General features: G+C 39.9%; 1 protein-coding gene across 1 annotated transcript in view; it reads right to left on the bottom strand.

Moving 5' to 3' along the window:
* The window catches only part of RAVER2 (ribonucleoprotein, PTB binding 2), an 87274-nt gene extending 68179 nt beyond the window's left edge, over positions 1-19095 (bottom strand). Inside the window, 2 exon segments of the mRNA XM_036026220.1 lie at positions 18834-19061; positions 19063-19095. Coding sequence (XP_035882113.1) covers positions 18834-19061; positions 19063-19095 — 261 coding nt within the window.
* Between the last annotated feature and the right edge of the window lie 5118 nt (positions 19096-24213).

The following is a 24213-nucleotide window of genomic DNA, read 5'->3' as shown; positions in this document are numbered from 1 at the left end:
CATGCTCCATCACACAGAACCAAAAGGACTAAAATTTTATCTCCCTTTACTAATCCAGCTTTATGACATTTCTATTAACTTACAAGTTAATTTTAAGAAACAATGTAGCACTTTTGATGAAAACACTTTGTCTTCTGACTATCAATATCACTTACAAATCTCTTACAGTAAAATAAGTTCATCAAAATTGATAATACTAGATTGCTTTAGTAGCCTATTTCCAGACCAGATTCACTATCACACCCTGGAATTAAATGAAAATTCTGCATATATTCAATGTCTCCTGGGCAGAGGATCAATAGCTTTCAAAACAGTTTGTCAGTGACCCTCCAAAAATTAAAACACTATTCTTCCAGTTGGTCTGGACTTCTTCCTCAATGAAATCCCGCCATTGTTTTAAACCTGTATCACACCGTCTTCTAAGTCCTTCACAGATTTACTTTCATTTAAAAGTTATTTTTCTTTGTAAGAAGGGCTTTCATAAATTAAAGCATTCTACTCTTAAATTCTACTTTTATGGAATTAAAAAAAAGAACCAAATATCTCTATTGATTTTCTTTAAAACTTTTAAGGGAATTTTTGAAATATAAAAAGATCATCTGCAGCAGACATTAAGTTATAAGGCATAATAATGAAATAAGTCCCTGGGGAACACACCACCCAGCTTAAAGATCAGAACATTAGCAACACAGTTCCATCGACTTCTGCATTTGTTGCCTAGTTCATCCTACCACTGCCCACCACATAGGTACGGGGTCGCTTATGTGGGGCTGTATCTCCAAACAATGTAGTTCTGTTTTACAGTCATACCTGGGCACTTGTCATCTTCAGAACTTCTCAAACCCTGTAATCCTCGAATTTTGACAAGAAAAAGTATGTTTCAGCATGCAGCGCTTGCTCAGGACTTGACACACTTGCTAGAAGTTGTATGAGTCACAAAGATGCCCCCCAACAGAAAATGACTCACCAATCACTGCATTCAGTACACTTCGGTTTCGGCGCTCATCACAAGTTCCAGAAGAAATTAACGACAAGTACCAAGGTACCACTGTACTTGTTTCTGAGCTTTATAAAAGTGGTATTAGGCTAGTTTTAATCTTTTGTGCATTGCTTTTTATACTCAATGATTTGAAATTTTTACTCATATTGCATGTGAGTGTTCATTTATTCACTACTGATTTATTATTTCATTCTGTAACTATAGTATGATTTATGTATATATTTTTCTGTCAGTGAATATTTGGCTGGTTTTTAGGTTGTAATCTTTGGCTACTTACATTTAAAAAAACTATTATCCTATTCTTAGAAATTTTACATATGTATTTGCCGGTATTCATGTTTAAGAATTTCTGAAGGAATGAAATTCCTGGGATGTACACGTGCAAATGATCATCTTTATATCAAAGTGCCAACCTGTTGCTGGAATGGTCGTACCTGTTCACATTCCCATCAACAGTACAAGAGAGTCCCACTCATCCAAATGCTTACAATGTCTGATGTTATCAGACACTTCAACTTTGTCAATTTAATGGATATAAAATTGCACATCATTGCAATCTTAATTTGCATTCCCTTAATTAGGGCACTGTGATGGCTTTTGTGTCAACTTAGCTATAATATATAGTTATTTAATTCAACACTAATTTAAGTATCGCTGTGAAGGCATTTTGTAGATGTGGTTGGTACCTATAATCACTTTAAGAAGAGCACCTTAGATAACGTGGGTGGGCCCAATCTAATTTGCTTAAGAGGAGAAGCTGACATTTCCTGGAGAAGAAGCCTGCCTGACTCAAGGCTGTAGCATCAACACCTGCCTGAGTTTCTAGTCCTCTGGTATGCCTTACAGACTTTGGACCTGCAAGCCTCCACAATCAATTGGTTGGTTGGTCGGTCGGTCGGTCGGTCAGTCAGTCAGTCAATAAATCAATCGATATCTCTGTGTATAATATAAACACACATGAATAGTATATATACTCTGTTTCTCTGAAGGACTCTGATGTAGGTATGTTCTCAGGCTTAACTGCCATATATATATATACTGCCATTTGTATATTTTCCTTGCCCAATCACCCTATTTTCTGCCTAAGAGGTCAGACGGGAAAACCTGCTTCAGGAAGGAGAGTTTAGGATGTCGCCTTAGCCTAATTTGAATTAAGTACAGTAAATAGGAGGGCTTCAGACAGGGGCCTGTTTGCTAGATACCTTGAGTCCCTCTATTTCTTGCTAGATACCTTGGGTCCCACTATTTCTGAGTTGCCTCGCAAGGGTTTTTCTGTCTTCTGTGTTCTCCTCTCCCTCAACTACCTGTACATCACCCATTCTCTCTTCTGAAATCTAAGACCCTATTACCCCCCTTTCTCTTTGGTCCAAAAATGTCTTATATACCTAATGTTGCCTTCCTGTCATTGGAATGGTCATGTCTATGTGAATTCCCCATGTGCATGCATTAAAATTCTGATTTTCTCCTGTTAATCTGAGAGAGGAGTCAAGAGTTGGAAAATTTTAGTTTCAGGTAATAATTAATAAGCCTAGTAGTTAATGCATGTAAAAAGCTACCGTTTCAGGAACTGCAGAGGTGGCCCACCCTGGCTCCAGGAGCCCGCAGGCAACTGACTTTTGAGCTCCAGAAGAGAACGTAAGTCACAGGGGGCAAACACAAGGCCCACGGGCAAAATCTGGCCCTCCGCTTTGTTTTATCTGGCCCAGCACCTTGTTTCTACCTGGTGGCAGCGCCAAGCTCTCGCTTAACTGTTAAGGAGTAGTTACATTTACAGTCCTAAAATTACATTCAGCCCTCTGCAGGCAACCTCGAGGCTGATGTGGCCCCTGGTGAAAATGAGTTTGACACCCCTGCCATAAGTAATCAAGGTAGTGTCTGAGCTATTGTGTTCCTGGGAGAGACAGATAAAGAAAATTGCCCAGGACACAGAACACAGATAAAGAAAAGGACTGGTCAGAGGATGAAAGGATGTTAGGGAAATTGCCTGACTGCAGCTTTTATCTGATTAACCTCTTTCCTGAATTCCAAATCCCTCACTTACACTTTTTTCCCTGGAATTCCAGACCCCTTACCTACACCTTTGCCCCCTTATAAAAAAGGCTGGCTTGAAAGGAAAGGTAAGGTGGCCTGTCAGGGTAAAGACCTACCGTCTTCTCAGACCCCTGGCCATCTGAATAAAGCGCCCATAAGGATTCAGTGCCTGTCTCTGCTAATTGGGTCTGGTAGGTAACAGGCAGCACAAATGCCAGCTTTTCCAGTTTCAAGTCTAGTCCAGCTAGAATAACTTAGAAGGCAGAGAAAAAAGTATTAATATTTTTGGCCCCCACTATATGACTGCCCTTGGTTTTCCAGATAATCTTTAAGTTTGAGGAAGTCGTCTTCTAATCTTTAAGCTTTTATCATGAATAGTGTTCAATTTTATTACGAATAGGTGTTCAATTTTATTAAATGCTTTTTCTGCATCTATTGAGATGACTGAAGTCCCACCTTCATTCCAGTGGTCACCAAATTCTGATTTCCACTGCCAACTTCTCTCCTAGGCCCCAAACGCACATATGCTGTCACCTGCTTGGAACTGCATCTGGATGTTCCACACCAGACAATACTTACTGGGGGGGCCCAACAGAGGGCTTATCACATAACACTTTTCATGACATTAGCTGAGTAAACGTGGTGTCAATTTTAACTTGGCTAAATTTTTAACAGCTTTCGATGCAGCTGTTTTGCTGGAAAGTTCATTTGAACACCAACTTTTTGCCAGGGCAACGTTTTTACTTGGCCTCAAAAAAATTTAATAAACTTTCAGTTTTTTTATTAGCAGTATAACAATAATAATTTACTGAGTGCTTATTCATCCCGAGTACTTTATATACACGTTATCCCATTTAATCCTAACAACCCAATGAAATGGATTTTAAAGCTAAATTTTAATAACCAGATTTTAAAGAAGAGGATGTTGAGGCCTAGAAAAGCTAAGTGACTTGTGCAGTACGTGATGGCCCTGGGAGTCAAACCCAGATCAACAGGCTCCAGAGCAAACATAAGGCACTACTACATGATCCTGTACCATAGGTATCCTGCACCAAAACAAAAACAGAATCTATGAAATATTCCCATCACATTCCTAAAGCTTATGCATCACTGACCTCCTAAACTTAGGGGATCAGAGGGGGAAAAAGTGAGATAAAAACAGAAACAACATTTTTAATTTTTGACAGCTAGAAATCTGATTGCATCATTCCCTTGTTTAAATATTTCAATGAATCCTCATTTCCCCTAAAATGAAATCCAAACTCCCTAATGTGGCTTACAAACTCATAACCATCTGGTCCTGCTTCCTGTGCCAGCCCCTATATTGAACTATCCCTCTCAAACTCCATGCCTCGGCCACAATGAATGAGTTTTTGTCACACTTTTACTTGTATTTAGGACTAGGTATGTTGTGTTACCACTGCTACAAATATTCTTTCTTCTTTTTTTCCCTCCCTTCCCCTACCTACCTTCTCTCTCCCCCGGGACTCAGGTTAGATGAGTTTCTCCAAGAATCTCTCAAGTATAGATTAGATATGTTTCCCTTGTGCTTCAATAGCATTTTTTCACTTTCCCCACCACATTTAATAGCACCTATGACCCATATTTTAACTGCCTTTACACTTGTTACCTTCATTAGACTGCAGGCTTAGCAACAGCAAATGCCACACATCTGCCTAGTTCATGCCCAGGTCTCCCATGTCTAGCACAACACCTACTGAGAAGCAGACCTTCAATATTTGTTAAATGTATGGCCCAGACTGCCTTTACCAACTCCAATGCAGCATTATTTTTTTCTGAGATTATTTTATAATCTAAATATAAACCAGCATATGTTTAAAGTGCTTAAAAAATTGAAAATATACTTTTTTCCTTGGCTGGGTGGTTCCATAGGTTGGAGCATAGTCCTGTACACCAAACGGTCGTGGGTTTGATTCCCATTCAGTGCACATACCTAGGTTGTGGTTTCAATCCCAGATTGGAGCATGTACAGGAGGCAACTGATTGATGTCTGTCTGTCTGTCTGTCTGTCTCTCTCATGAATTAAAAAAAAAAAAGAAAAGAGCACTGGCTGATGTGGCTCAGTGGATTGAGTGCCGGCCTGCGAACCAAAGGGTCATGGGTTCAATTCCCAATCGGGGCACATGCCTAGGTTGCAGGTCAGGTCCTTGGTGGGGGCTGTGCAAGAGGCAACCACACATTGATGTTTCTTTCCTTCTTTTTCTCTCTCCCTTCCCCTCTCTAAAAATAAATAAAATCTTTTTAAAAATTGTTAAAAAAGAAAATATACTTTCTTTACACTAACCTAATATACAGTTCACTTTTTTAAAAGAAAATATTTGCATGCTTCTAATTAACATTACATATCTAGCAATAAGAGGTTCTCCTTGAGCACTTTTTGCCTGTAAAATGACCCCAGATAGAGCACTTCAGTCTTCAGGAGACAGATTTAAATAACTGTCCTTCCCAATAACCGTCTATAAATCACAATCTCACCTTCTCTGATGAACAAAATGCTTTTTTCTTTCTTTATCAAATATCACCTGGCTGTACTATGTTATTAATTTTCTATTCCTGTGCAACAAATTAGCACAGATTAAACTTCTTACAACAACATCCATTTATTATTTCTCAGTTCTGTAGGTCAAAGTCCAGGCGAGCTCAAGTGGTTCTCTGCTTAGGGTCTCTCAAGGCCAAAACCAAGGTGTTAGGCAGACTGCATCCTTATCTGGAGGCTGTTAGGAAAACTACATTGCCACTCATTAAAGTATTATGTATAATTCCGTTTGGCTGTGGGACTGAGGTCCCTGTTTTCTTGCTGCTTGAGAGCTGAGGACCACTCTCAGCTCATAGAGGCTGCCCTAAAGCCTTTGTACGTGGCCCACTTTATTTTCAAACCAAGCTAAAGTGCATCAAAGCCTTCTTGTGCTTCAAACCAGTGGATTTCTCCTTCTGCTGCCAGCCTGAGAAAACTCTCTACTTTTAAAGGGCCAGTAAGGTTTGACTGAGCTTACAGAATCTCCCTTTTGATATCTCTAAGTCAATTGATTAGTAACCTTAATTACATCTGCAAAAAAATCTCTTTTTGTCATGTAACATAACAATTACATACATGAGTCCTTGTCACATTCACAAAGATTCAAAATCTTGGGGGCATTTTTAAAATTCTGTCTACCATAACTATCACTAATAACAGACTTCATCCACTGCACAGTTACACACACTTTACACAAAATATCCTATTTCCTGTCTCAGCTTTCAGAGTTCAAGCAAAGCTAGAAGGACATCTGCACAGAAGGAGAGCCCAGCACAGCGCATCAGGACTCAGGCAATGTGAGAAGGCCTCTGGCAGGGGCGGGCTCAGGACAGGAGGATGGAGCCACCGATGTTGCACCAGGTGGACACCTGCGTGGGGGAGGGGCAGCCATCTGCAGGGGTGATGGAGGACTTATTACGTAAAAGTGGGTTGTTCAAATAAGTGAATATACTAAGGATAACAAATAGTAGGTTATTCTCTGTCATACAACAAATTAACAAATATGGAATGGGAGAAAACTAGAATGAACTCCATGGTGTTAAGACTGTAGTTTGATGTGGCAATGCAAATGCATTGCTTTTCATAGGTAAGAAGATAAATAAATGTGTGTACTCGTATATATGTATATATTCTCTAGTATAGGGGACCTGAGAGCAGCGACATCTCAATGGCCATGAGCACATCTAGCTCCCCAGACTTTGGCTGCCACAACAAAATACCACAGACTGTGTGGCTTAAGCAATGCAAACTGGTTTTCTCAGAGTTCTGTGAGCTAGAATTCCAAGACGAAAGTTCTTGGTTGACTTGGTTTCTGGTGAGGTCTCTCTTCCCCGCTTGCAGGCAGCCACCTCCTCACTGTGTCCTCACATGGCCTTTCCTCAGGGCTTGTGCATGTGGAGGTGAGGGGGAGATAAGACACAGAGCAGACAGTTCATTCTGTGGTATCTTTTCTTGTAAGGACACTAATTCTATCTGATCAGGCTTTACCTCTTATAACCTTATTGATTACTTCCATAGAGTCTCCATTTCCAAATACAGCTACAGTGGGAGTTAGGGCTTTAATGTATGAATTTGGGGAAACACAAACATTTAGTCCATAACAGGTACCTTCATGAAATAGCTGATTCTAAGGCTGAAGACAGAAAGTACAAAATAAGCTACAACATCTTGTTGTGTGAAACAAGTTTAAGAAGATGATCTAGGAGCCTTGAAGAAGCCTCACTGCCCAAATATGAACTATTTGGACATCAAAATACTCCCAGTAGGGAGTACAGCCCACAGAACAACATGGGAAACTATGAGCCTACTTTTTATATAAATTAATAAATGAATAAATTGAACACTGAGGCAAACAGAATATTTACAGTCTTAATTAAAGTATCTCCCCTCAAAAGCCTTATTATTTAAAAAGGAGAAAACCTCCCTGGAAAAGCTTCAGTGGGTATCACTTAATTAAGTAATTAATTTGAGAGTGGGGAAGGAAGGGGGTGGGAGGAAAGAGAGAGAGAGAGAGGTGTGAGAGAGAAGTATCGACTGATTTCCTCCCGTACACGCCCTACCAACCAGGAATCGAACCTACAACTTAGGTATGTGCCCTGACCAGCAATGGAACCTGCAACCTTCTGGTGCACGGGGCAACACTCCGACTGAGCCATACCAGCCAGGGCTTGCCAGGTGCTACTTTAATAAAAGTCAATCAAAGTTAATTTTATCAACAATGACACAAATCTAAAACATGCACCCCCCCTATGGTATTCCTGCCAAGGATACACAACTTGAATCTAATCATGAAGAAACTTCAGACAAACCCAAACTGAAGGACAGTCTACAAAATGGCCTGTAATCTTCAAAGGGTCAAGGTCATAAAAGTGAAGGAAAGACTGAGTTGTTCCAGACTCAAGACAACTGAAGAGACATGACAACAGAGCAGAATACTCGATTCTGAAGCCACTCCTTCCACTAAAAAAGGTATCAATGGGACAACCAGCAAAACTTAACCACAACCTGAGGATCAGACTGAACACTTTGACTTCATGGTAGTCATGTAGGTTGTGTTGGAGAATGTCCAAATTTGTAGGCATCGCACACACTCAGGGTGGTAGGCCATCAGGTCAGTGCCACTCTCACCTGGCTCAGGAAAAAAAGTTATTTGTACTGTACAGTCCCGCACCACAATATAGTGTTTGAGTCGGCAATGGGCTGCACCCTACCATGGGGGTCCCGTAAGGTTATAAAGGACCAGAAAAAAACTCCCATCACGTAACGATGCTGTAGCCCTTCTAACAGCACAGCGCTACCTACGCACAACTCCTATGTTTGTGATGCTGGTGCAAACAATGCACTGCGACACCAGTGTTGTGTGTACAGCACACAGCACATAGCATTTGATAACAAACAACACCTGTAACTGGTTTTTGTGGTTACCGGACTACACTTTTTATCATTATTTCAGAGTACCTATTCTACCTATAAAGTTTGCAGTAAATGGTACACTGTGTTGCACCTGCAGGCAGCCTCATGCATCACACATTTGCTATGCTCTGAATTGTACCACTTTTCTCTTGTGCTTGATTTAATCTGTACAGTGACACACTGTACATGTTTGTTAGCCTAGGAGTGGTAGGCTGTACCGTACGGGCTAGGCATGTAGTAGGCTCTATCATCTAGGTTGTGGTATGTGCACTCTGTGATGCTTGCAAAATGATGAAACTGCCTTATGACACGTTTCTCAAAGTGGCTGTACTGTACTTAGAGTTTTCTGTAGGCTTAGATTATTTCAAAATTTGAAACTTCAGATTCACATCTAGATCAGGTGGCTAAAAACCTACCAGTGATAAAATCTGAGAACTGGAGACTAATCTGGAATGAAAAGCAAGCACTTAAACTGCAGGTAATAAAAGATCCAAGTCCAGGAAGTAAAGGCAAGCTGGGAACTAAGAGCAATAATCACTGTGAGCAAAGGTAGAAAAAACTGAGTGGCTGGGGCGAAGGGGGTGGGGGGCGCTGGGTGGAGAGGAGGTAGCAGGGAAGAGAGAGACAAAACTATGCATACAAATCAGGCTAAAACAAATTCAATGAATTCTAATGCTATTGGGCATTCAGGTGTTAACAATGTTTAACAGAAAGGCTTCAAAACACACAAAGAAATGTACAAGCATAGGGAAGAGGAAATAAGTTCACAAATCTAAAGATAATGATGGTAAACAAGCACAAAATTAAACACCAAATGCCTGGAAAAACAAGTTTAGGTACTCAATGAGTCAGGGGCTCACAAATCTAACAAACAAATGTTTTTTCTTAGCAACAAATATTTTATTGTGAAGAACACTGAACAGAAAAGAATAATAGTCTTGACATGTTGCAACAAGAAACATTCTTGCATCAATCTTTGACTTTAATAAATGTTAAGAAGGAAACAGTAAATATAAATTCCTTGTAAAGCTCCTAGGAAAAACTTTTTTTAAAAACTTCCTTCATTTTGCTCAGACTTCATTTTTTTAAAGATTTTATTTATTTATTTTTAGAGAAGGTAAGGGAGGAAGAAGAGAGAGACACATCAACGTGCGGTTGCCTCTCGAGCGCCCCTACTGGGGACCTGGCCTGCAACCAGGCATGTGGCCCCGACTGGGAATCAAACTGGCGACCTTTGGTTTGCAGTCCGGTGCTCAATCCACGGAGCCACACCAGCTTGACAGGTAAAACTTTTGGTGTCATCTTTTGTTTCAGGCACAGTGTGCTGGGGGACCAGAGAACAAGGAACTTGTACATCAAACATGGAGCGACACAGCTGGCTTTTAAGAAAGAGTATTAAGGAGGTGAATTTATATTCTTGCCCAGTGGAAGATCATCCCACCTATACCTAAAACTCCCACAGCAGTTTTTGATAAAATTCTTCTCAAGAATGCAGCTTCAGATCTGCTTCAGTGGCCGAACACAGCTGAAGTCCCAACAACATGATGAAAATCACATTGGTCTGGAATGTGCTTCTCAACCTGGTCTACAATCCCCAGTGAGATCAGGGATAATTACAAGAGTTCCACAATCCCTTAAAATTACAAGCAAAATTTTACATGCCTATGAATATTAGCTTTTTTTTAGGGAGGGTTTACAGCTTTCAACTAACTCATAAGCCATACACAATTGACTGAATAATTTTTAAGTGAACTGAGTAACTTCACTGTCAAAAAAGAACAGAGTCTCACAATGCAAAATTTGTTCATTTTACCAACCAATCCTGAGAGCTTGCTGCATGTCAGAGAAAATTAATAGAAGTATAACATTTCAGAACGCAAAGGTGAAATGAAATTCCTCTTCTGTTTTAAATTTCCCCTGGAACAATGTGTCAGGTTCCAGGTTTCACATTGGTGATACAAAGTTAATTATACGATCACTGCCTTTTGAAACACAACACAGCGTGTGCACAGGTGAACTGCAGCGTAGGGTAAGGTACAAGCTCTGGAATCCGATGTTATTTCTTCTCTGTTCTACCACTAATCAGCTGAATTACCTTGAACAAATATCTTGACATTTATTTTGCTTCTCTGTTTCTCTATCAATAAAATGGAAATAAAAAATTGTGATCCCACAGCCTTGAAATGAAGATTAAATATAATACAATATAAACAGAATACAATATACAGTGCCTGGCAACAATAGGAAGCTGATAAATAAGGATCATTTTGATTACAGCTATCCAGAAGAAAGAAATTTGTTCTGGCTGAAGGATTACTGGGAGATCTCAACTAGACAAGCATGCTCAATTTTGGGTGCCACATTTTAAGAGATGCAATGATAAAGTGATAGTGGTATGTGTTCAGAGAAAACACAGGGTGGAGCAAAAGTAGGTATACAGTTTTCATATGGAAAATAATACAATAATGAATATAATGATAATGGGCTGGACAAAAAGTTCATGTTTTTTTTTTCCATAAAAATAAGAGGTATATTTTTCATTTTTACCAATAACTTTATTTATCTGGATATTTTGACTATGTCGGCTATCTCCCACCTGGTATAATGTTGACTGTTCTCAATTAATGTCTTAATTTGATCGCTATCAACTTCAACTGGTGTACCCAACTGGGGAGCATTGTCCAATGAGAAAACTCCAGCGTGAAACTTTGGGAACCACTTTTGACAAGTTCAATCAGTCACAGCACCTTCTCCATACGCTGCACAAATCTTTATTTCTATCTGTTGCGTTTTTACCTTTCTTAAAATAATAAAGCATAATACACCAAAGGTGTTGCATATTTTATTCCATCTTCAATATTAAAAGAGCTACACAAAAATTCACGAATTTCGGTAAGTTTAATTCACACTGGTGTGACAGCTGTCATACAATACAACCTAACAAAATTTTTTCAAATGAAGTAAAGACAACTAAGCGCTATTAGAGCCATCTTACGGGGGAGGGGGGGTACGAATGAACATTTTGGCCACACCAATAAGATGGTTAGGAAACTCATGTCCTGAAAACTAGTGGTTTGAAGGAACTGAAGTTATAAATCAAAAAAAACTACCATAAATTCTCTATGTTACTGGAGGGGAGAAACTGAATCAAGAAATCAAAATTTCAGAGAAACAGATGTTACATATTCAATATAAATATGAACTTTATAACAAAGAAAGCTGAAGATGGAATAAAATACCTTACAAAGCAATGATCTCTTTGAAACTAAAGGTGTTAAAATGTGCTAGAATTCATGTGCTGAGGACTCTGTAAATTGAATTCATGTATTAAGCAAAATGCTTAGATGAAATGTCTTTTACCAACGTTCCCAATACTGATACTTGTTTTTTAATTAAAAGTCTATATTAGTTAGGATACCTACTGGTTAGCAACATAAAACCGAACTTGAAATTAATAAAATGATAAAGGAAATTTAGTGGCTTTCATAACTAAGAAATCCAAAGGAAGACAAGCTTCAGATATAGCTGATCAAGGATCCACCTCAGCTTCCCTACTTTTCCTACCCCCTCCCAGGTCAGTTATCCTTTGGATGTCTAGTCTGTCCTCAGACTGTCAGCTGCAATCAGGGTGATATGTCTCTCACTCATATGCAGTGGGAAGAGAATCACTTACCCTAATGGCCAAACAAAAGTCCTAGGCTTCTCTGTTATACCAGGCTGAAACCATCAGTATGGCCAAAGGACCATTTACTCACTGGCTCAGTTCCAGGCTACTGCCCATCTTTTAATGAATTCCAATGACAGAAGGGAAAAATCTTGTTTGTTCATTTATGTCACCCCTACAGATGGGGAGAGGGATAAACCCACACAAATCATTTAGTTGCTAAATAATGAGGGAGGAGGAGGTCCTCAAAGGAAAATCTGGGTGCTGTTAGGAAAATCAAGAGGGCAAACAGAGACTGAGTAGGCAACAGTACCAGTCCTAGCAAAGAACAGATGGCACACTCAAAACAAGGTGATTGGAGAAAATTTTTTACAGAGACTATCTACAAAGGTTTGGTGGGAGGAAATCCCATTATTAGCACAGTATTCTACAACCACCAGGCCTAAGGAGGAAAGGGGAATGAATGATTACAGCAAGATGAAGAGCTTAGCTGTGTGGAAAGCACCACTGGAAAGAAACCTTGCAAGCCCCTGAAAAGGAAACAGCCAAGTCACAGTAACCTGGTAGAGAGGGAGCTGAGTGAGCAAGTGCTCCTCTCTCTCCCCTCCGCCCTTTGATCTCCCACTAGTGGATCTGGCCAAGTGCAACCAGAAACCAGAGGATGAGAAAGCCTTGTCAGTGCAATCCCCAGTACAGGTTAGTCTCCCAGGACACAGAACTGGTAAGAAGGGTAGAGACAGATGTGGAGGAACAAATGTAAGATATCCAGCACAGGAACCGAGGATGATTCACTGCAGATAATCATGAAGCAAGAAGGACAGACGAGTGTTCAATCTTCCCACTTCCCTCGTAGTACCCCTCTCAGTCCTCTTAGAATAAGGCAATTGCCTCTTTAAGCAAACAAATACAAACAAGCCAAAGTCCCTAGTAAGAAATTTTACAATCCTAAATGTAGATAATTTTGTTTTATTTACATTTCCTCATTTGCTTGCTTCAGCTCTGCTGAGTATAGTTAAGCAATACAGCTTTTGTCCACAGATAAGAAATAAGCTCTGGAGGCCCATAAGGGTCACTAGCTACAAGACAGGGAAGATAAAAAGAGACAAACTCAGGAGGTTAGTGATAGGGACCCCTTTTGTTGAATAGTGCTCCATCAGAGCTGATCTCATTTAATGCTTCCCTGATCTGTATCTTGTTTATTTAGAAAGCAATTCCCTTAAATGCAGCTCCTTCTTGAGCCTCTAACAAAAGATACAAGTGTACCCATCAATGATTTCAAGCTGGGAGAGTCTCTGCTCTGGAAAAAGTTGATTAGATATTATTGCACTATTTAATCTTACACTTCAGAAGCATCAGAACCTAAAGATGTTAAAATGCTAGCTGCCAAAACTAAATGCCACCTACCATATTCTTTCTATAGGAAAACATGTTGCAAGTCCAAAATTAATTTGTAAGCATTAGGAAATGGTCTATAAATCACGTGAGACTTCTTTGGTCTGCCTATTAACACACCTAGCGTTGAGATGCTAGCCACAACGTGCTCCTCTTCTGGAATGCTTTCAGAGCAGAGAACATGCACAGCTGCAACACTTTAAGAATTTCTGCCAAGACTAAAAACTTGGAGCCAGTGGAGTCGCAGAAATCGAGAAGGATATTCTTCCAACAGCTTTCAGTGCCCTTACTACCTTGGAAATAGGGTATTAAAACACATGGAAAAGAAGTAAAACCCAGAGTCAGTTCTGATTAACTACATTAGAAAAGAAAGTATAATACATAATTTTTAAGTAGTATAAACTACACTAAGAAAAGTAACTTCTGGAAGTAAGCAAAATGGCATTCTCGATGGAAAAAAAAAAGAGAATAATTTCCAAGTCTGAAAACATCCCAGTACTGGCAGGAAAGTGGTAACAGCCCTCCTTTAAAAAGAGGCAACAATACTGAACACATTGTTAGACAAAACAAATAATGTATATTTTTCTTTTCTTTTTTAAAAAAGATTTTATTTATTTGTTTTCAGAGAGAGGGGAAGGGAATGAGAATAGAGGGAGAGAAACATCATGTGTGGGTTGCCTCTCATCTGCCCCCAACTGGGGACCTGGCCCGAAACCCAGGCATGTGCCCTACACTGGGAATGGAACCGGTGAACCCTTAGTTCACAAGCTGACACTCAATCCACTGAGCCACACCAGCCAGGGTCAAAAAATGTACATTTTTCAATCCCACAGTTAAAGAACACAAAGCATGTAAGAAAATTCTATTGTTTTTTGAAATATAAAGAAAAATTGGACTAGGCAGCTTTCAAAAAGAAATCAACCAGGTTCCTACGTTTGGTGGTTTGTTATTCTAAAAGCCACCTGGTTAATAAGACTATGCTTTCAAATATGCCTCTGTGAATTGATCATCAAGCTTCTCATTAACTACCACAATAGACTACCTTGAAATGAAAGTTTAATAATGCACAAAGTGAGACAATAGAATGTTTCTTCTATTACTGGATCTTGGCTATTAGCCCTAAGCACTTCACACTTTTTTCTAATGATACAATAAAATCTCTTTGAGATTTTACCATAAACACAACAAAATAAAACAGATATACATAATCCAACATGTAAGAAAAAACTGAGTGAACTCAAGTGATACAGGAAATATACACCACTGTTCTCTCCATTTTGAAACCCCAGTAACAATGCTATTGAAACACAGAAAGATTAACCATAAAAATAAATAATTTATAGAAATGCAATAAAAAACACACATCAGGGCATTACCTTAACTAACCATAATTCTAAATTCAGAGTTGCAAAAGATTATTCTCATACATACACAATAGCTATTCTGAATAAGAACCATGTTCACAACATTGTTAGTATTCACTATAATTATAATAATTATAAATATTATTTACAATAAACTAATCACTATAATTACATTCCAAAAACACTTAACATTCAAGACATCACTATAAATATCCAAATCATAGTGGTATGAAGAACTTGGGGATCTAGGTATCTTATAAAACTACAGTAGAATCCAATGCAGGGACTAAGAAATGAGAGTAAAATATAGGCAGGGGCCAAGTCACAAACTGCCTACAATCTTAGATTTCTATCCTGTCATGTCCATGCTTTCCAGCTTGAGTTCTAAGTGCTTCATGGTAACAGAGGAGTATAAAAAACTATCGGTTAAATATAATGTATCTTCCACAAGTGTAAAATGCGGAGGGAAGTTTAACAAGTCTAAGTTACTGTTTTTATTAAGTCCAGTTGTACTAGAACATAAAATTATGATTTTTTTCCAACAGAATATGAATCTTCAAAGAAATTTAATTCTTACAGAAAGCTGACTCAGATTCACTATTCCTTACAATTTGAGGAAAAGAGACAAACTGATGAACAATTTAAGGAAAGTTTGAGAAGCAGTGCCAGGAATTCGGAGTCAAAGGATTTTTTTGTTTGTTTTTTTTAAAGTTGGAGAGTGACATCAGATTTTGAGCTTTGAGAAGCCTCCTAGGGTCAGAGAGCAGGACGGGTTAAAATCTAAGGGACAGGACCATAGTCTGGTATTGAGGGTAGATAACAAAAACAGAAAAATTGGGGTACATCCTGTTTAAGAGATGAAAAGGACATGGGCTACAAATCACAGAGGGCTCGGAGGGTTCAGAAGCAGGGGGATGGCCAGGCGTTAACCGACATCAAATGGACTGCACAGCCACTGTCAAGGAGACAGCTTCTGAAAACTTATTAGTAGAAAGGTGTTTGTTTTTTTTAGAGCTAGTATTTCTAAGGCATTGATATATGTATCGTTAAAAGCTCCCACTTAGAATAACACTTCCAGTGTGCCGTGTACAGCATAGTACAAAGTTGTGAGAGGCAACTGTAAATCTGTCATACAAAAAATTAAACAATATCTGAGTAAGACTGATAAAAAACTATGTTTAATAAGATAATACCTGTATTTTCGACGTAGTAAAAAAAAATTATTGGGCTCCTGCAAATCGGTTACCATTGTAGCTTTCTGAAGACATAACCGTAAAGCATGCAAACTAGAGTTAGGAATGGCTTTGATCCTTAAAGGGATATTCTAGAATAAATGAATGAATACACACAGATTCTTCTAGAGAAGATCAAGAATTTTAGTATTTAAAATATCTGATTGCTTACAGCTAAACAAAAAGTAGTAACTTTTTAAAAACCATCTCAGTACTTTCATAAGAAGGAAATAAGGCTAAAAGGCACAAAATAAAGTTAAACCTTCATTATAAGTTGTCAGTGAAATGCAGCCTAAGAAAGAGACATTAGAATTGTTCAGAAAAAAGATAAAATACCAAAATCCTTGCTGAATATATTCACACAAATATTACAACTTGAGAACAAGTGGATGAAATAAATAATAACTTGATTGGACGAGTAAAAATAGCAATTCGCAATTGGAAGAATCTAAAGAAATGACTTTCTTTTAGAAACTAGAATTCTTCAGCACGTTCTCCTTATTTACGCAACACAGATCACTGACAGTTATGAATGTAATCAGAAAACTAGCAAAGGTACAAGTTCAAAAGATGATCAAAACTCAATACTTCTCAAACAAATGTTATTTGTAATCAAACACTGATCTGTTTAGATTTGAAACTACGAATCAGAAATATCAAAAACATTTTATTATCAATATAAAAATCATAGAAAAAAATTCTAGGACAAATCTGGACAAGTCTCTAGGTCCTAACAACTTTTTGGGGGGGGGAGTGGCTTTTAGAAAAAGAAGCTTCAACTCTCAAAAAACATGGCATGAGACTTTAACTTAACATAAAAATTTAAGATGCTTGGCAGTAAAAGAGTCACCTAAATATACAGGTCTTATACCAATTTTATTCCATAGTTTATGCTTGCTACCTTAGAGAACATCCTTAAGATTTAGGCTAACCATGAGTTCATAGCAGAGAACAAATATCTCAAAAATACAAATCAGTGTACTAATTCTCGTAAAACCTCCTGCCATCACAGACAACCAGGTAATTAAAATTGTTCCTTTTATTAGATGCTTGATCTATTTTTCATGTCTCTTGAGAAGGGCAGTAAGAAAAAACAAAGCAAGACTACATAGAACTGTCTAAAATTTGGGATCTAAGTATTTTCAGAATGCAAGAAAGTGTGACAAAAATATATGCCATTCTGCAAAGGAAATCAACACACATCTCCATCTCTCTTCTCCCAGATTAATCTACACACACAGCTGCTATTTCTTCAATTTGCTTTTTAAAAAATGCCATCTGCCTCTAACCAAGCCTCCCTGTTTCTGAGCTCCCTTGCTCTCCTCTATTTGCATGGCGCGGGAAAGGTGCTTCTGTGAAACTGCTCCATTACAGGTGTCCTTATGAGCAGCATCCCAGACATTACCGACCTGACGGGACGTGGAAGGCTACCACAGACTTTTTTAGCATTGATTTTTGGAACAAAATGGCCCCCAAATGTATATAGGTATATGGTTCGAAGGTTATATGCCTTACATTTATTGTGAGAGGCTAGATAAGGTCTAATTACATAGTAATGAGGTCCTAGTCTCATTATTTTATGGATCACGGAGAAACTGCCCTGCAATTTCAACAGCCAAACCACTTGCAATTCCCTGCCTCCGTTACAGGACAACTACAACGCACTGGCCAAAATCTGCAACTACCAGAACAGCCCACCTCCCATCCACACAGATATATAAATTCAAGTTATATATGAATGTAGACAATTAAGAAACCCTGAAAAATCAAAGACAAGATCTCTCTCGGTAAAAACAAAAATACATAGGTATACGTATGCACAGGAGAGAGAGAAGGATAATACCCCATGCTAACAACCGTTACATTTAAGTATCAGAAATACGGGTGATTTCATTTCCCCACTTTTCGCCTCTCTGTATATTCTTGCTTTTCTGAATACAACTGAATATATAACCTCGGCAATGCGGGCGGGGGTTAAATGCAGATCTTCTAACCTCAAAGCAACAGTTTTTTGGACCATAGACGCAAAGTTGCCTATCTTTAAGCTTCCTCGGAGTCACTAAGGGATAAATCTTCCAGCAGTTGGCATTCAGAAAACAGCTGCAAGGCTCCCCAAGGCGAAGTGATAACCTCTTTATTCCAGAGCCTTAGCAAACTGAAGGGGCAGAGTTGTTTCATACAAACTTCGTCAAGTGCTTCAGCAATAGGAAAACTCACTCCCAGCTCTCCAGTGAAGCCGTCCCCTCCCCCCATGGCACACCCAAGTCCGGAGGACCCCAGGCGGGACCCTCCGCCCCTCTCAAGGTGCTCCCAAAGACTAGCACCCCAAAACTGAGCTTCACACTCTCCTTCATCTACTTGCTCCCCGACCCCTCCCCCCATCACACACCCAAGGGGCCACAGCAGGAGGAGTAAGCGGACCGGACTTGGAGGCAGACGCCCCTGATTCCGGTGACCTTGGACTAGCCGCAGCGCCTCTCGGAGCCTCAGTTTCCTATTCTGCCACTCTTACAGGGTGACCTCAGGCTCAGAAACCCAGGTTGGGGGGCGAAAACTACGAACCGTTCTTTATGCACCGACCCCCTCCACTCCCAAACGCTCCAGGCGTCGGGCACCAGCCTGGACACCTCGGGGGCAGCTTCTCTCCGGAGCCCAGTCCGGGTGCCCCCGGGACGCGTCGCCTCCCTGCCCGGTCCCGTACCTGGCAGTTGCTGTCCTGGGGCAGGTTTTTAACCAGGATTTTCCTGCGGTTACTCAGCTCCCGGTGCATCCGCTGCAGCCGCGCGGCCACCTCCTCCGAGTGCAGAGCGGAGGGCGCGGGGCCGCGGGCGTCCTCGCAGGTCTCCGCGGAGGGGCCGGACCCGCGCAGCCCCAGCCCCGGCCCCGACCCCGACCCCGACCCCGCCGCGCAGCCCAGGCCCGCGCCCCCCCTCGCCGCCGCCGCCGCCTCCCGCCGCCGCCATCTTCCCGGCGCCCCGCGGATGGCTGCGGGTTCCTCGGGAGGCTCGAGGGGAAGCGGAGAGAGAAAGCGGGAGGAGGCCCGGGCGGGGGCGAGGCGGGCAGAGGCCCCGGAGTGGGCCCAGGCGCGGGGAGGAGGGGGGGGGAGGGGGAGGGGGAGGCGGCGCCGCAGCCAGCAGCCGGCGGGCGGGAGCGGAAACCTGAGCGCCGAGGAGGAGCCGAGAACTACCTCGTGGGCACCTCCCCCTCGGCCCCCCGGCCCGGGAGTCCGGCCGCGCCCGCCCCCGGGCCCGGAGAACACCTGTGCGGAGCCGCGCGCTCCCCCTACCGCGGCGCCTCGGTGAACTTTGAAGGGTGGGGCTCAGGGGATGCGCCCCCGCGCCGGCCAGCTTCCCGAGGGGCACGCGAATCCCAGGCGCCGGTCCCCGCGCGGGCCTCCGGGTGGGACAGCGCACGCCCCTCGAGTTCCCGCGCCGGGGCTGCAAACGCAAATTCAGTCACCCCAAACCTGGGAGGCACCGTGCTCCGACCGGAACCCTTCTGCTGTGCACACTTGGCGAAAAAGTTTTAGTTTACAATGAAAAATAAAATTTGAGATTTTGTAGGGAGGACAAGGAGAGATTCCGGAGGAAATATATTTTTGGGACACCTCACCGCAAAGAATTTTCCTAGCTGTGTGTACGAGAAAGCCAGTGCCCGTCACTCGCCCCTCCGTTCCTTGTGTACGGGTCCTAAGACGTATAAACCTGTGTGGTTGCATGTGCAACACACAGCAGTGCTGAAACCAAGTGTAAAATGAGGGAAGAGCAGAGGGCTAGAGAACACGCTAGTGGAATATCATTTTAATTGAAACTTATAAGGAGAGTTGTGTTGTAGAACTATTCTTAGTCAAAGTGATGTTATCAGGTCAAACAATCGGGCAGCCTTTGTCACCAAAGTGACTATCAGCAAGGAGGAACTTGTATCTTAAGTGTGTAGTGTGCAAATACAGGAGGGGGAGGGGGAGGAAGTTTGCTTAGCACTAATATTATTCCACAGAAAAACTATTAAGTAAATGTAAAAAAAAAACAAAGTATTTAAAAATATTACCAGTACTCACACCGTGCCCCCAGGTATTTCTAAGTACTTTACATATATTTTATTTACTCTTCACAATAATCCAGTTTTAGTCAATGTTCTATTTTTCTCATTTTACATATGAAGAAATGGAGTCTTGTCTGATTAATTCTCAAGCCCAATGCTCTTAATTATATAAAGAGATTCATCTGTAACCCAGCATAATGACTGCTAATATTCCTGAATTTATTCTCTGCCAGTAGATACTTGTATCATTAAAATGATTCTGCAGTATATCTATGTTCATAGCAGCACCAACCATTCCCAACAGCCAGAGTGGAAACAATCCAAATGTCCCTCTACCAATGAACAGAAAAATCATCGCATATACATACAATGAAATATTCTGCCATAAAAAGGAATCAAGTACTGCTATAAGGCAAATGCACCTCAAGCATTAAGCTAAGTGAAAAAAAACAGACACAAAAGATCACATATTGTATGATTCCATTTACATGAAATACCCAGAATAAGTAAATCATTGAGACAGAACACAGATGGGGAAGGAGGGAATGGGAAGCAACTACATAGTATGTACAGGTTTCCTTTCAGGGTAATGAAAATGTTTTGGAACTAGACAGAAGTACAGTGAACCAAGAAAGTGAATATACTAAATAGCCACTGAACTGTTCATGTTAATAGCTATGTTATGTGAATTTTACCTCACAAAAAATTTTAAATGATATTCTGCAGTTTACAGGTTCATTGCCTGCCATTTAAAGTACATTTATTTTCTAAGCCTTTTCCTATGTCAATATAATTGAGCATCATTGTTTTTCATGGCTGCATACTATTCTATGTAAAAATTACCATAATTTCCATCATCAATCTTCCAGTATTAGACATTTTTATCTATTGTGAAGAGCACTGAAATTAATACCTTTGTGTCCATATCTGCAGTCTTAATTGTTCCATAGAATAAAGAACTAGAAGCAAAACTTCTTTGTAAAAGAATAAGTATATTTAAAGATTTTTGATGTGTAGTTCCAAACCATCTTTTTCAGTTTTCCCTATCACAAACATTGACTGACAGTGCTCATTTCTCTGTTTGCATCCATAATAATTTGGTGTCAAAATAACATCTCATTTTGTTTTAAATTGTATGCCTTGATTTAAAAAGTTATAAATTTTAAATTCCATTAAGATTTTGTTTTGCAGGCTGAAACATTCTGAGAAGTATATTCTTTTAAGTGGGCAGGAAGTGTGAATAGCCTTAGCGTATGCTCTGACCTGGAGTCAGTCATTAAGTTTCAGAACATGTATTTATCCAAACGAGTACTGTCTTCTTGACAAACATTTATTAAATGTCTCTATGTGCCAGACAATATATGCAAAGGCACTAATTATACAGAAATAATGAAATAAGGTTTCTGTGTGATAGGGGCTCAGTTTCACTAAGGGAAAATTATGTAGTAATTATACGTAAACATGATAAATACGTGAACAGAAATGCCAGGAGCATCCCTGGAAAATAGTGATCTCAGTCCAATTTTAGTGACTGCTTTTGCTGAGAATACTTTTCACACTGCTTTTTTGTTATTGACTTCAGGCTCTATGGCAAATTCTTCTGCACGGTTTCTGTGGTAGTGAGTGTTCATCTCTTAGAGATTCGTTTGACTTTTGCAAATAATTAAATGTTATTGAAAGCCAAGTTTGGCGAATGAATCAGAGCTATATTATGCTTTGGGGATTATGATTATGTAATGGGGGGTTGGGGCCTTAAATGGGACATGATTACAATGTTATGAAGTTATTAAACCAATTTTATTAAGTGGCTACTTAGACTTGATCCCACTCCTTGAACAATATTGTTTTGTCCTGTATGGTGGAGGTTTTCAAATTTTTGACCCAATGAAGTGGGAAATAAATACTGCAGTGGGAAATATATTTTACATCACAACCTAGGAAGCCCATACAACAGACAGTTGAAACAAAGATTTCACAAAACAATATACACTTACCTGATACAGCACACTCTAGTATTGTTCATTGTATTATATTCCTTTTTTTAATTGCTAGAATGTAACTAAATTGATTTCATGTGCCATGCATGAGTTATTATGTTTTGATAAACACTGCTCTAGCTTTCATATCAACTATCTTTCCTTATTACTTTGGATCAACTGTTTTCAAGGAATTCAGGGAGGTAATAGAACCTACTGATTTTTAACTCATTTAACTGCATTGATTATTATTGCCACATGAAAGAAGTGGATGGAAAGTGCAAAGATTTGGAATGCTACTATAATTCTGAAGAGTTCCCCTAATGCAAGGTTTTAGCCTGACTCTCTAAAAAGCATCTTCTGCAGCAAATTAAAGAAATGTTCTAATTTGAATCTGGAGTACATTCAGTCATCAAGCTGCAATACATTTACCAATACCCACAGGTAATTATCATGATCTCTATAATTACCTCTTCTTAAAACATGAGCCATGTGATTACTTTTGCCTTTCTTTTTAAAACTATTAGTGGTTATTTTGCATATTTTTAAAGCCCTGAAATTGGGAAAAATGTTGGAGAAGTTGAATAAGTCCCAGTTAATAATAACAATAATAATAATACAGCCTCTTGTATCCAAACAATCTTATGCTTACATATTATGAAAATGTGATAAAAACAAGTTAAGTATGTGAAAAGACCTTGTAAACTGTAAGAATGATACTTTTAGTTATCATTTACTCATTCATTGCTATATATTGGTTGCCTACAATGCAATGGGTACTGTATAACACACCAGATTTGATTGATTTCTATTCAGAAATGGTCCTTTTCCTAGAGAAAATAATTGCAATTCAGGAATTTCAAATTTGGCATGACAAACACTATGAAGAAAATACTCTTAATAGCACGAGAGTGTTTGAGTTTGACTTCAGGGAAGTTATCACAAGGAGGGGGTCCTTGAAGGACAAGGAGTTTTCTAGATGATAAGGCTCATGTACTGAAACAGGGAGCAGAAAGACCCAAAGGCATCATCCAAGAGGCTGGCATGTCCACAAAATAATAGGTTGGATATTAATTACAGCTGTGCTACTTTCCGGATCGTAGCAGGGAATGCACGAGAAAGGCAGAAGATGCCATGCCGTGCTAAGAGGTTGATTCCATTTTAAGTCAATGCATCAGATTGAGTTTTTTAAAAAATAATTCTGACAATAATGGGGAGACTGAATTTAGCAGGTCTGATGTCAGGGAGACAAATTAAACATCTTTTGAAACAAAGTAGAAACATTTGAGGGCTTGTCCTGGAGTAAATGGATAATAAGTGCATCAAGCTTGACATGGGTTACCTGAGTGATCTACTGTAGTAAATGTACAGAGCTTTTCATAGGTTAAGCTTTTATTCTTTCTTTCTTTTTTTTGTTCATAGTATTTAATTTTAACCCTATAATCAACATGGGATGTAGCTAGTACATACCTATTTACCAATGAGGAATCAAAGGCAGAGAAAGTAGCTTGTCCAGTCACATAGCAGACAGGGGCCTTGGAATTCCAAGACAAATGCATCTGATTTTGGAGCCCAGGTATGTGAATCTGTGTAATTACAGCTGGAGGAAGGGCTGGATTTGTGAGATTTTTTTTTTTTTCTGAGAGAACACAGTAGAGCAAAGTAGAAGCTGAATACGGCGATGGAGGGAACAGGGTCAGGAATTAAAATACCTGCATTCAATTCTGTGTCACAGAAGCAAGCTATTTAAAGCCCATGAGAGAATAACTCAAATGCACTAAGCCTCAGACTCTTCATCTCACAATAACAGCACCCACAAGGCTGTCGTTAGAGGCTATTATGAGAATTAGATGAGGTAACATATAGAAAGGGCTTTGGCAAAGTGCTTAGCTCAAGGGCTAGATAAAAAGGCAGTCATCATAATACCAATGGCAATTACAAAAATATTTATTAATGATCTGTAAAAGTTTTGGTGACTTATTGGGTGTCCATGCAGAGAAAGAAGTGAAGAACGGACTCTCTTCCACAGGAGGCCCACATACAGCCACGGCTGCAGGGGCAGCC

Source organism: Phyllostomus discolor, chromosome 5 (genome assembly GCF_004126475.2).
Source record: "Phyllostomus discolor isolate MPI-MPIP mPhyDis1 chromosome 5, mPhyDis1.pri.v3, whole genome shotgun sequence".
Lineage (NCBI taxonomy): Eukaryota > Metazoa > Chordata > Mammalia > Chiroptera > Phyllostomidae > Phyllostomus > Phyllostomus discolor.
Note: the sequence above shows the minus strand (reverse complement) of the source record. Positions and strands in the feature narration are given on the sequence as shown.